This window comes from Somniosus microcephalus, chromosome 11, assembly GCF_052327205.1.
Source record: "Somniosus microcephalus isolate GS21.2 chromosome 11, FLI_Smic_1.0, whole genome shotgun sequence".
NCBI lineage: Eukaryota > Metazoa > Chordata > Chondrichthyes > Squaliformes > Somniosidae > Somniosus > Somniosus microcephalus.
Genome location: NC_140997.1, coordinates 93,389,132 through 93,403,578, shown reverse-complemented (window position 1 = coordinate 93,403,578; position 14,447 = coordinate 93,389,132). Strand labels below are relative to the sequence as shown.

Genomic DNA, 14,447 nt, shown 5'->3' with positions numbered 1-14,447 from the left:
GGCTGTAAAGCGCTTTGAGATGTCCGGTGGTCGTAAAAGGCGCTATATAAATGCAAGACTTTCTTTCTTAGTCTGGTGAATTAAAATCATTGGACTGAATGGTTATCTTAGTCACAGCAATTGGTCACAGTAGAGCTTTTTCTGATAGGTCTATAAATGCTCTTGCAAGCCCCTTTAGATCTGTGCTTAATAACTGACGTAACCTCTTACTAATACAAAAGGCTCACAGAATCCTGAAGGACAACTAAATAGATTCGTACCGGTGATCATCTTGGGTCACCACCTTCTTCACAAAGGACAGAAAAGCGTTGCAGAAATTTAGACAGACTGCAGGCTTCCAGCAATTCCGTTCATTCTGTTTGAGATGGGAACAAAATGTAACAGTCTTTAATCTGAAGTCTGGCATGAACAGAGGCACTGCTCCAGTAATCAAACTAAGACCAATCACATTATTACATGAAACCCCTGCCCCAGGAATACAGAAATAGGCCATTCAGCTCACTGCTTCTACACAAGCAGCACCATTGTGACATCTGCCCAAGTTACTTCATGTCTTGAGGGTGATGAACCACCACGAGTGAGAATCAAAATTGGGCCCAATCTTCTCCCGAGAGTGTGGATGCCAAATGCAGCACCCTGACTGCTGTTTTACTCTAGACTGAGAATCAAACATGGGACCTTCTGGTCTGAATGACTCAGTCCAGCCATCGGGGAAGTTTTCCAATGGGTCAGCACTGTAGTTCGTTCAGACAGCCTGGGGGTTGCTCCTTCTGGAGGGAAAGATACCTCGGAGAAAAGGACAACAGACCCATCCTGTTTATGCACACGGTCCAATGGCAGGATTTGAGGATCCTATCAAGATGGATTAAAAGGCTGCAGCCAGGTTTAAAAAAGAAAATTATTGCAATATTTACCATACTAATTAGAGGTCATCTTGTATCACATGACCATTTTGCATGAAATTTTTATAACAAAACCTACCTAAATACTGTATATTTGATCTCTGCTCAAATGTTAAGCAGTGATTCTTACAAGAACTTTTTGCTTATGTCTGCCAAGTTCCAGTTTTCACCATCGGTGGAAATTCTATATAGAACTGCACCAACCAATTACCTCAGCATATTTTTACATCAATAAATGATGGGAGTGTGGAGTTATTTTTGAAAATATTATTTAAGGTGGTGCTTTTGCTGGGTATGTAAGGCGTCACAAATTGACTGTTCCACTCTGAGTTGCACCAGAAACTACACGAAGATATGGAATCCAGTCTAGAACAATTTGATTGCTAATTCCAAAAGATAGATTTATCATTGGGGATATCAGGCTGCCTGTAGCTGGAGTTAGCTCGAACTTTGGGCACTGCTTCAGGATTAGGACTTTTGTTCATCTGTTCCTGTTTTAGCACCCCTGCAATTCTTGCCATTTAATCCATCAAATCGCTCTATGGCCTCGTCCCCTCCCTATCTCTGTAACCTCTTACAGCCCCACAACCCCCAAGATCTCTGTGCTCCTCCAACTCTGGCCTTTTGCGCATACCTGATTTTAATTGCTCAACCATTGGTGGCCGTGCCTTCAGCTGCCTAGGCCCTAATCACAGGATTTCCCTCCCTAAGCCTCTCCGCCTCCTTTAAGACACTCCTTAAAACTTACCTCTTTGACCAAGCTTTTGGTCATCTACCCCAATTTCTCCTTATGTGGCTCGGTGTCAAATTTTTGTCTCAACACTCCTGTAAAGGGCCATGGGACGTTTTGCTATGTTCAAGGCGCTATATAAATATATAAGTTGGTTGCTGTTGTTGTTAATAGCTTACTCCAATAGTTTTTGTTAATTCTGTTGGTGTTGCTGGTAAAAGCCGTAAAGTGACAAGCTTCACCTTTTTTCACATTTGTTTATCTTTTATTCCCCCTTTACAATAATTATACAGCTGGCAGTCCATAACTTTAAGAATGATTTCTAATGAGTTTTTGTGCACAAACCTTGACGAGGTGATGAATCTTCATTGTTTCAAAAGACTGTAGTGAAACTACTGTCCCATTGTCATCTCTAAAGCCCGCGATTATCCGAGGTACTCCAGGCAGAAAGGACTGTGCCCACCATTTGATCAGTTTAAATCTGCACAGACAAAGTTGACATAATCAGAAATTCCAAATGCCTTTGCTGTGCTCATTGCTTAGCTGCATCCCATTTAGCAAATGTTACATTTTGCAATGTTCCTACAGCCTCAGTGCACAAAACAGGACTGTGGCAACTGTGTAGTAGTGAAAGTAACAGGAGCACTATGATCACTTAAGACCACAGGCAGCATTACAGGATGGAGAAAGCATACTTCAGATTCGAGGATCCAGAAAAAGATCTCCACAGTGTCCCTTAGTATAGTGAGAGGGTTGATCTGCCACCCCACCCCTCAGAATGAACAGTTCATATTTAATTTGCACACAAACAAATTCAGGTAAGAACAGGTTTGTATTGTGAACTATGATAAAGAGAATGAAATTAAGTTTCTTTTTAAAAAGAGGTCTGCTTTGCTTGTATTTTTCCCTCGTGAGCATTCAGCTAATGAACACACTCACAAACAAACACCACCTCTCTGCAGAGTTGCCATTTCTCCCTCTGTGAATTGTGACTCTTTATGCTGGCTTCCATCTTTCTACTGGGATTAGTCTTGCCGAGGGTTTGTATAAATCAGCATCTCTGTGCTGACCTGTTACTATCTTCCAGTCTCTTCACCTACAGTAGTGATTGACACCATGTTGGCGGTTTCATTTTCTTTAATTGAAAATTTATCAAAACAATACCAAAAGTACGTACAATAATTCTATTGTTTTTAAAATTAATTATTTACAATTTCAAAAATATCTGGGAAACACAGATCACTGGTTAAGTTCCATTCGTACGGTTTTTACAAACCTGTAGCAATTTTATCCCGAGGTCGCAGTGTAGAAGACCACGTGTATATTTACTATTTGTAAAACCACTTCAGTCAAGCATCTCAAACAACACTGCAGCTGTGCCCTGCAGGTGTTTACGGGAGTGAATTCACTAGCTGGATGTGCAACAGACAGGCTGACATTTAGAACAGGATAATTTAATCATTTTCATGTAAGTGCAGGAGGCAAAGGCTACCAACCTATGAAAATTCCTCTCTTGGTTCGGACTGTAAATCTCCCTGCTTGTCTTTAGCTCCAAATAACATTGTGGGGCTTTTAATCTTGGGTCAGAGTTGTCTTTGCAGTCCACCTCACCAGAGAATACGAGCGAGTGGCCATTCAACCGAGTTCGAACCACGCAACAAAATGCTTCGTTGGTGTTTACCACGCCTGCCGGATTAGGATTCCCATCTGGTTTATCTGAAAGAAATACTGTGAATATTAGTCAATTTTCCACTTTCCTACCCTAAATGTCTGGGGGGATGGAGTACCAGGTGGCCTTCAGTATTTCATTCAGTTGTGGCTCAGTGGGTCGCACCCTCGCCTCCAAGTCGGAAGGTTGTGGGTTCAAGTCCCACTCCAGAGACTTGAGCACAAAAATCGAGGCTGACACTCCCAGTGCAGTGCTGAGGGAGTGCTGCACTGTCTGAGGTGCTGTCTTTCGGATGAGATGGTAAACCGAGGCCCCATCTGCCCTCGTAAAAATGGACGTAAAAGATCCCATGGCACTGTTTCAAAGAGGAGCAGGGGAGTTCCCCTAGCCTCAATCAACATCACTAAAACAGATGATCTGGTCATTATCACATTGCTGTTTGTGGGAGCTTGCTGTGCGCAAATTGCCTGCCGTGTTTCTTACATTACAACAGTGACTGCACTTCAAAAATACTTCATTGGCTGTAAAGCACTTTGGGACATCTTGGCGCTATAGAAATGCAAATAATTTTCTTTTTTCATGTGGCTATTCTTCATGGGCAAGTCTGTACAGTGAACGTTGTCAGCTATTTGACCACGGAGGGCATCAACCAATATCTACCTATGCGCAGATTCCAGTGGTGATCATTGAATAGCAATTGTAGTGCCTCACATGCTGCCCTGGCTGAGGTCAGACCAGAATCTTTATTGGCCTATAACAAATAAGATTTAAGGAAAGATTGCCAGTACAAACGAGACAACTACAAACAAAACACCTTTGACAGTATGGGCTTTCCGTAATTATTTGGGGAATTCTTTGAGGAATTTGTATACCTCTATCTGTGCCTATCTTTATAACCCATAGTTCTGTTCGTAACAGATATTTGTTCAGCTTTTTTCAGGCAAACAACAGCCACCACACCTACCATTCAGTTTAGAGTTACAAATTTAATCTCCTTATCCTTCAAATGAGATTGGATATGCACTAGCCTTTGTTAGGATTTCAGTAAAGTGCGATGATGGGAAAGTTTCATTCTGTATCCACTTGTACTGTGAAAAACAGCTAGCAGCACAATTATAGATTATGTCCTTTCAAACTTGGTTGTGGCTGGAGAAACACTTTTTTTTGAGCTTTATAAAATGGGGTTGAAACACTGATAGCTACAGGTGGTGTAACACAGGAGAAGTGTGAGATAATTAAGAGCATTAAGTGCATAAATGCAATTCCACCCCCCCCCCCAAAATAGCATATGGCTAATAATATATTAAATAAGCTAGTGACGCTAATCACATTAGTAGTGCAGAGGGTGATCAATGGCATTTTTAACTCTTGTTTATATGTTACTTATAGGCTGAGTGCTCTTGTAGCTCTTTGAGATCATGGCAATTGATACAAAGTCAACTTGCTGCTGAAAAGGTAACATTTCCTTAACTAATTTCATCTGATTACAATCCTTTGATTTGACTTCAGTCTGGCCTAAAGCAATGAAAGTTTTGGATAAATCTCTCACCGGCACACAAGTACTGCTCAAACTTGTATCCTCCATACATCAATTCCTCCTGCATTTCGGTCCGCTGCTCTCTCTGCCGCCTGGCTTCCTCTGTCTCCACCTCACTCATGTAATAAGTTCCATTAAGCCGAGTCACTGCCATCAGCCAGCCCTCTCGGTTCTCATAAGGGGTGGTGAGAATTTTTGTCAGATGTCCTCGCCACGTGATGAAGTCTGTGTGCAGCTGGCTACAAGTAAAAATGGACAATTTCTCAAACCAGCAAAACACAAATGGAAGAAAAAAAACAAACATTCAGCTTGTAATACTGTTATAGATAAGTTGTAAAAGAAGGAAAAGGCAACCGGTAGAGATCAGTCTCTTTTAAACACACTGCTGGTCTGTTTGGGTGATGCCAGTTTCGATTGCCAAACAGCGAGGGTATCCAAAGACAGATACTGTAATAGTCAGGCATGCAATGTGCACAATTCCGTGTACTCCTCTTAAGATATGATTCTCTTATTATCTACCGCAGCAGGATGAACGGCAGACTATTGAGACTTAAATCTAGGACCCGAGTCTGATTTATGAAGGTGAGAATACTGTAACGTCATTTTATTTGCTTCTATATATTCTTAGATCTATTTAAGTTTCAGTACAATTGTATTATTTTTAAAGAAAACCTGCTTTGTCCAGATAGAGTTCTAAGGAAGGGGTTATCACAGAAACGTCAACTCACTCCTGTTTTCTCAACAGATGCAGCCTGACCTGCTGAGTGTGTCCTGTGTTTGCTGTTGACGAGTTCTTTTCTCCCTGAAGTAATATTGGGAATTGCAGTCTTAAGGAACAGTCACTGTACAACTGCAGCATCAGTGCAAAGTGCTTTGCTTCACACCACCCCTATGATTATAGTGTAACTGCAGCCTGACTCCAGTCAGAGCCCAAGCTGACAGCAGAGTCAGATTCCCTGGAGGAGTGAATCTCGCTTCACTTCAGAATCAGTTCAGACCTTAATACAGTACCTGATTTTCACAACACAAGTCGTTCACTTTGCACCAACACCAAGCTTGTTGTGTTCATCTATCGACAAAGTGTCTATAAGGTACTGTCGAAACGTAAAGCAAAGGGAGAGAAAGTTGGGAAGACAAGACCACATTCTTGAATTAAAAGACTACTATGTCACGTCACAAATGCGTACAGCCACAAAGTGCTTAGCGACCGTACAGTTACTGGCAGGAAACAAATTTGGTTTCTTCAGTGATATTTTCCATACACAGACATAATGAACTAAACATCTATATCATTAAAAATGTTACGTCTGTATGTATTTCCTGATTGGGGGATAGTAGGCCAGGCTTTGGTTTTTCACTTCTGGGCCTGGATTCAAATGTATCTCAGGCTGATTGTAAGGGTCGTATTTAAAATGAACTTGATCAGTTCCTGGGGGCAAAGTGTCAGACTGTCCCTAATTCAGCAATAAACTGGCACTTTCACTCCGTGGCTGTTGTGCATTTGGGGGTGCTCTTCTTAGGTTGAAACTGAGGATATGGTCAGGGCAGAATTGAAGGAACTTCACTCTGCATTTAACTGCACAGTGCTGGATGCTGACAATGGGTGCCTGAAATAGAAAATGTTCCATTTCACATCCCTCCGCTTCATAAGTGGAAAATTCATGTGATTTTTTTTTTTTTTTTAAATGTGAAGTAAGAGAAATGGATACTTTTACTCATCATAAACCTTTACTACAAATTTATTATTTTACTGTTCTGTAACAGAATAAAAAGCTATATGCCACAACTTACTTTGTCAAAGCAGGCGATTTGTCATCCCCCGACAGCATGGGGAATTTGTGTTTGTTCAGTAATATCCACTTCAGGATATGGTCCAGCTTTTCCTTAATGTTATCGTTCCTTTTTATGTATCTGTCTTTGTAACCATCTCGCAGATTGAAATTTGGATTCTTGCTGGTGGGCTCCACGCAGTATTTTAGCTGCCTGGCATCATTAAAGAGCTGGCGACGTGAATCTAACGAGAAACAGCCTATCTCAACAGGCTGCCTGTAATCAGGAAAGTTCTTGTCATAATAGTCTGGCTGCACAGGAAGGGCATGTTCACATTTGTTGTCATTGTTTCTGTTTGTGTGTGAAGTGCATTGTTTATCAGTATCCATCCGCAGTAATTTAATCTGACTCTCTTGTATATCATCTGCTTTTCGTTTAAAGACTCCCCTGGACGATTCCCTACTGGTATTGAAGTGCTGATCCATACCTTCACGCTTTTTGATTTAAGAAAGCCTGCAAGAAATTAACAAAAATAACATGAAATATAATCGACAGCAACTAGCAATATTATGTTACATATGTTTAGTGGCACAGTTGGTAAAGGCAGTATGTGACTAAGCAATGACCATAAACTCCCACACTCCTAACTCCCCAAAACCTTTCCACCATCTACAAGGCACAAGTCAGGAGTGTGATGGAATACTCTCCACTTGCCTGGATGAGTGCAGCTCCAACACTCAAGAAGCTCGACACCATTCAGGATAAAGCAGCCCGCTTGATTGGCACTCCATCCACCACCTTCAACATTCACTCCCTCCACCACCGGCGCACTGTGTACCATCTACAAGATGCACTGCAGCAACTCGCCAAAGCTCCTTCAACAGCACCTTCCAAACCCGCGACCTCTACCACTTAGAAGGACAAGGGCAGCAGACGCATGGGAACATCACCACCTACAAGTTCCCCTCCAAGCCACACACCATCCTGACTTGGACCTGTATCGCCGTTCCTTCACTGTCGCTGGGCCAAAATCCTGGAATTCCCTTCCTAACAGCATTGTGGGTGTACCTACACCATATGGACTGCAGCAGTTCAAGGCGGCGGCTCACCACCATCTTCTCGAGGGCAATTAGGGGTGGGCACTAAATGCAGGCCTAGCCAGCGACACCCACATCCCATCAATGAATAATTTTTTTAAATAATTCGATTGAGTCAATGCTGAGTTAGTTGATCAAGGTGCGACGATTAGCTTCACTGTCTCTGGGCAAGGGAGGAGGAAAGAAAAATAATCAGCCAGGGCACCTGCTTGCCATCCAATGACCTGCTGCTAGTAGGTGTTGGGCAAGGACAGGATGGACTTGGTTCTGATGCCCCCACAGACAAATAGCTTGGCGACACTCACTGTCTGTGCTCAGACTTGAAGAATGGCCACTTGGGTACTTGTGGAACTGTATCCCAGCTTGAGTGAGTCAAGAGAGGAGGGAGAAAAATGGTTTGGACTCTTCTAATCATCTGTTCTACCAGGACCAGAGATAAACTATACATTTAAACTGATCAAGTAGACACACACCTGAGCATCAAAAGCACATTTTAAACAGTGTATTTTATATTAACCCCTAAAACAATGGCGATGACAATAAAGATATTCAAAGCACTGGCATAAAGTCAATTAAAATGAATATGTAAATACCCTGAACTACCTTGTACCAAAGCCAACAATTTTATAATAGCCTCTCAACATTCCATAGGTACAATAAATTCCACTTCCTTGCATCATAATTAATGGCAAAGTGTAAGAAAAACATGTGACTGTTTAAAAAATGAAATCGAATTTAAAACTCAGTGTATTGTGTATTAAAGCAATAAACTCCTAATGATTATAGTCTGCTCGTGAAAATTCAAAGTCCTTTTTTGCACTAAAAAATTTAAATAACCAGATAATCTGAATTAAGACTGTGCTGGCAGAATGGAACGTTTAAATATTCTGTACTGAATACAAAAAAGGGCATTTGATCCACCAGTTACATAGAATTACATCACGGAAACAGGCCATTCCCCCCACCCCCGGAACAAGGGTGCTCAATTACAATGTGGTGATATTGGCCAGGGTATCTGTGGTCTACAATGATCCTGCATGACCGGCAGCAATGGGAATATACTCCAGGGAGTGATTCCCGACGCTTCCCATCACTCGAGACTGTGTGAATAGAATGTGCAGGTAAGTGGCAAGTGTGATGTGGCAAGTGTGATCTTAATCCAAAGGTTCACTTCAGAAACTTTTTGTGGCTTGAGTTTCGGCCCAGTCCACCATTCATACACGCTCGGTCTAGAGTGCAGCAGTCGGATCCCGTGCATCAATGTCCTCCAATTCCTTAACGCCCCCTCCCTCAGAACAAGACCTATCACCAACTTGCCCAGTTTGCCTCACATCGTTCTCCAGTGCCCTTTGCTAAAGATTATTTATTGCTGCATATAGCACAAGCCAGGCTCGGTAGCGGGATATGCAAGAATTTCCTTCAAAAACACTAGTCTTTTCATTCTCACTAATCTTACCTCCTTAGCCTGTCGTGCTGGAAATTATCATCTTTGTTGCTTTCCTCTGCTCCCTTTGGTGACCAAAGTTAATCCAATATTGAAAGTGTGGTCTTACTAGTATGTTATTCAGACTCAATACCACATCCTTGCTCCTGGCACTGCCTTCTGACATGCAATTAATTTTAGTAATAAGGATCTCACTGCAAATATTTACAGATCAACTTTTGACCATTCACAAATCCTCATCGTACTCCACCAGATAATCAAAGTTAGTGTCAATCACGCATTACTTTTCCCCTAAAAAACAGAACGTAATGCAGCTCAGCGTTAATCATTTCCCATCTCCTTAAAGATCAACTTGTTACATATTTTCCATCCGGTGCAATTTAGTATAATTTATACAGTAGCTCAGTGGCTAGATGCATCATGTGTTGTGGTGATGAGGCATACAGACCAGGAAGCTCCTTGTGCTGGATTAGTTTATAATAACCAGGGCAAGGGGGGGTGGCAGGGTTACAATTGGCCTCAGTATTCCTGGGCTAGGAAGGGGAAATAAATTAGACAGGGCCCTACTTCTGATTGCTATCGATGACCCCTGCTGGAAAGTGCATGTGGACCTTGAAAGGGGATAGGAACAGGCTCCGCTATAATACACCCCTTGCCTTCCCCCCGACATCGTCAGATTGTCTCCTGCCATATGACATCTTGGACGAGGTACTAGAGGGCTGTTGTTGCCTGTGGAACTGTGCTTTTTTTTAAATATAAAAGGGGCATTAGTGCCAATGTATTTTAGTCCTACTGTAATTGCTAACCACATCAGTAACAAATTTCAGTTATTGTTACTTTGTTTGCCAACCTAAGTAATGGCAGTAACAGGGATTATTAGTGTACAATTAGATTTTAACCTCAAAAAACATCCAAGAATAAAATTGTTTGTAGTAAAAATAACTACAGAGTTGCTTGTTTTTCAGTGAATGCTACTACACTTTTGTAAAGATTTTAATTGTGCTGTCTAAGTTCTGACTGCTGTGTCAAGGAATTAGTCAAGGACAGATGTGCACGAAAATTTTGTACAAGATGGTTGTAAGAGTCAGTAACAAGTAACATCAGATATAAATGAATGGGAATTTTGAAAAATCATGACAGTGAAATCTCATGTGCTACAAGTGTTCATGAACAGCAAGAGGCAAAATTATCCAGTCACAACACAAGACCTAGACCTGCTTTACATTTAGGAATGAAATAGGAGTAGGCCATTTAATAAGATCATGGCTGATCTACCTCAACTCCACTTTCCTGCACTATCCCCATATCCCTTGATTCCCTTAATATCCAAAAATCTGTCGATCTCTGTCAGGCCAGTCAGTTTAATATCAGTGGTGGGTAAAGTTTTAGAAATAATCAAGGGAAAAATTAACAGGCACTTGGAGAGGTTTAAACTAATTAAGGAGAGCCAACACGGATTTGTAAAAGGCAGATCGTGTTTGACTAATTTTTTTTGATGAAGTAACAGGAAGGATTGATGAAGGGAATGCAATGGACGTTGTCTACATGGATTTTCAGAAGGCGTTTGACAAAGTAACACATAGAAGGCTGGTTAACAAAACTGAGGCTCATTGAATAGGTGGTCAGTGGCAGCTTGGATAAGGAATTGGCTTAAGGCCAGAAAACAGCGAGTTGTGGTAAATGGCTGTTTTTCAGACTGGAGGATGGTAGACAGTGGGTTTCCCAAGGGCCAGTGCTGGGACCACTGCTTTTTTTGAGATATGACCTGGATATTGGAAAACAGTAGAATTTCTAAATTTACCGATAACACCAAACTTAGGGGTGTGGCAAACAGTGAGGATGATACCAATTGACTGCAACAGGACTTAGAAAGGCTAGCAGAATGGGCAGACAAGTGGCAGATGGAATTTAATAGAGAGGTGTGAGGTGATGCATTTTAACAGAAGGAACAGGGAGAGGCAATATACACTTAATGGCAGTTTTAAAGAGTGTGCAGGGACAGAGGGACCTGGGAGTTAATGTCCATAGGTCCCTGAAGGTGGCAGGACATATTGAGAGAGTGGTTAGCAAAGCATATGGGATCTTGGGCTTCATAAATAGACCCCTTGTTCTAGTATCCCCAGTCAGGGAAAACATCTTCTCAGCATGTACGCGGTCAAGCCCTTTAAGAATTTATTTATATGTTTCAATGAGATCACCTCTCATTCTTCTAAACTCTAGGGAACATAGGCCGAGTCTACTCACTGTCTCCTCATAGGACAATCCCCCCATCACAGGAATCAGTCTGGTGAACTTTCGTTGCACTCCCTCTAAGGCAAGTATCCTTCCTTAGGTAAGGAGACCAAAACTGTTCAGTACTCCAGGTGTGGTCTTACCAAGGCCCTATATAATTGTAGTAAGACTGCTTTACTCATACTCCAATCCCTTCGTAATAAAGGCTAACACACCATTTGCTTTCCTAGTTGTTTACTGTACCTGCATGTTAACTTTCTGTGATTCGTGTACAAGGACACTCCGGTCCCTCTGAATACCAACATTTCCCAGTCTCGCACCATTTAAAAAATATTCTGCTTTTCTATTTTTCCTACCAAAGTGGATAACTTCACACTTCTCCACATTATATTCCATCTGTCATGTTCTTCACCGCTCACTTAACCTGTCAAATCCCTTTGCAGCCTCTGTGTCCTCCTCACAGCTTACTTTCCTATCTAACTTTATATCGTCAGCAAACTTGGATAGATTTCACTCAGTCCCCTCATCCAAGTCATTAATAGAAAGTAAATAGCTGAGGCCCAAGCACTGATCCTCGCAGTACCCCGTCAGTTGCAACTCACAAAATAATTTAAATTTTCTGACCGGATTGGTCTGTATTTATTTTGGTTTGTACCAGAGGAAAATGTGAAAACAGAGGGAAGAACAAATCACTTTTCTGATTATTTTCTGCATGCTCTTTTAAAGATTCTAACCATGTCTACCTCTGAACCACAACAGCAAAATAATTGGATTGTCCAGTAAGTACATGAAGGAAACCCAAGTGACCTTTACCTGCAGTACTAGTTAATGTTCCAGAAATATTACCAAGAGGATGCATTTTTGCTTCAGTGATAATTGATGGAATTTTGGTATCAGTGAACTATTCTTTTTCTTGGCTAGTTTTCTCCCCTGAAGGTGCTGAATTTCACTGTGTTAGGTTCCTCTGCTAATGGTTGCCCTCTGGTCCCTCACTCTGACTGGGCATTCTTTACATACAAGCCTAGGTAGTGAGTTTCAACAAGCTATTTGACCACACAGTCGTGCTCAATCCTGTCATCCAAGATCCACTTTCCAACATGGGTTGCTGGATAGTAATCAGGAATGGGAACTCTGGCTGATTTTTGATAAGTTCCCAGCTCGGGGTCAGAGGTCAAATATAGCATCCCAACTGTTGGCCCCACTTGGATCAAAAGCAGTTCTAATGAAAGGTCATCGACCTGAAACATTAACTGTTTCTTGCTCCATAGATGCTGTCTGACCGGCTGACTATTTTCAGCATTTTCATTTTTTAATTTAAGAAAAATATTAATCTCCCTATCAGTAACCAGTGCAACCAATTAATATTTGTTATTGCTTATAAAGGAAAATTATGTTTCTCAGTAGTCACGTGCATTTTTTTCTTCTGCCGATACCAGTTTCATAAATTCAATCAACTGGTTAACAATATGAGAATTGAACTTTTAAAAAAAAAACAGGTCAATTAGTAAACAAATTAGTACAGCAGTTAAAATACAGTGCTGAAGCCACAACAGTTTTCTTCTCTTATTTTACAATTGATCTGTGAGACACTCAGGACAACCTCCACCCACCACTTCCCATTCTCTTCCCCTCTTCTGCTAAATGCAATGAGTCGTTATGGGGTACATGCTGGCAGACCAAGAAATACCTCACCCAAGTGGCAATGCTTCATGTGTGAGCACAGCGAGTGCTAGCCAGTTTGCACTCTTTGTATAAGATGCTTCAGGGCCATACATTTCTTAAATGGTGTGGCTAACATTAGTAGCAATAGCACTTTCTCTACCTCTACATACAGTGACTGGGTCACCAGATGATCCATTACTTGTTGCCAAGAAACAAACACAACCATTATTTGCTAAATGTTATTTATTGACTTATTTACAGTAGAGTTGTCACCTTTTTAACCAGAAAATTTGGCAAAATCCCTGGTTGCAACTTTTAAAAAATGCCGTACAATTCTGAGAAAACTATGTCCAGGAACTACATCAAGATCAACAAAACCTTTTAATTTCATAATGTATGACAGATAATTACAGGCTGCATAGCTATAAAGGATCTGTGTTATTACAAAGCAACAAAGCCAGGACAACAACAGTCCCCACAATTTCAAGGAACAGTTTAAAAAAAAAACCTGACTTCCAAGTTTAAAAACCAGATGATAGTGAGCTTACAGACACTGGCCTTTCACTTCTCGAATCGGAGTTCAAATCGAGTTGTGGCTGATGGGATGAAAGTCTCTCTCCTCACTCTGTCTCTGCTGGCTGCAAGAATCCCACGACAAATGGGTTTTGGGCAAAGGCTCAAGCAGGGAAGAGCGAGTTCACAGCTGAAAACTGCCAACCTCACTCAGTGGGGCGGGAGATTAAACGGGGAGAATATCGCACTGGCGCAGGTGGGGAGTTGTACATTGTTTGGCACACTTCATCTTAACCAGTCCCTGACCCGGGAGTGTTTGGTGGTCGGACTTGTCCCGTTCGCCCAACACTAACCTCCCCCGAGCAGAAATGGCGGGAGTCGGGGTTGGATTTCAGGAAGGCTCCATCGCCGGAGACCCGGTTTAAATCTCCCCGTCCGCCGCACACACGCGCACACACACAGACAGACAGATTCCTTGTGGGGACTTTCAGCCGCCGAGAGGACGCAATCTCCTTTGCTCCAACAGGCCTTTGCTCCCAGGTCTGTGAAGAAGCGGCGGCTGTGATGCCTGTTCCCCGAGGCCCTTTAACGGCTTCATTTACTAGAAAGGGGGGGGGGGGAAGAGAGACAAACTCGCGCTTCCGGCTTGAACACGGTAGCGGGGCCTTTCCCCCCTCACCGGGAAATGCAGCAGGGCGCCGCCAGCCGATCGACCGAGGGAGACAGAGAGCCGCTCGAACACACAGCGAGAAATGGCGCCTCCCGCCACCAAAGCGGACAACCCGCGCACGCGCGCCACCGCCCTCGACTTCCGGCTGGAAACAGTGGCCCCGCCAAACACTTGTACTTGAATCTAATGTTAGATCGGTGAATGCTTTACTTTAAAAAAAA

General features: G+C 42.3%; 1 protein-coding gene across 4 annotated transcripts in view; it reads right to left on the bottom strand.

Moving 5' to 3' along the window:
* dxo (decapping exoribonuclease) overlaps nucleotides 1-14,365 on the bottom strand; it is a 15,664-nt gene extending 1,299 nt beyond the window's left edge. Inside the window, exons 1-6 of one of the 4 annotated variants that reach the window (XM_086001034.1) lie at nucleotides 13,602-14,365; nucleotides 6,630-7,121; nucleotides 4,851-5,077; nucleotides 3,129-3,348; nucleotides 1,978-2,113; nucleotides 261-355 (exon numbers count right to left, since the gene is read on the bottom strand). In XM_086001034.1, the coding sequence (XP_085857160.1) occupies nucleotides 261-355; nucleotides 1,978-2,113; nucleotides 3,129-3,348; nucleotides 4,851-5,077; nucleotides 6,630-7,093 (1,142 nt within the window). In that variant the 5' untranslated portion in view covers nucleotides 7,094-7,121; nucleotides 13,602-14,365. Of the gene's footprint in view, nucleotides 1-260; nucleotides 356-1,977; nucleotides 2,114-3,128; nucleotides 3,349-4,850; nucleotides 5,078-6,629; nucleotides 7,122-9,161; nucleotides 9,300-13,591 lie in introns of those variants that run through there. The other 3 variants (XM_086001032.1, XM_086001033.1, XM_086001035.1) reach the window with 3 other exon arrangements.
* Between the last annotated feature and the right edge of the window lie 82 nt (nucleotides 14,366-14,447).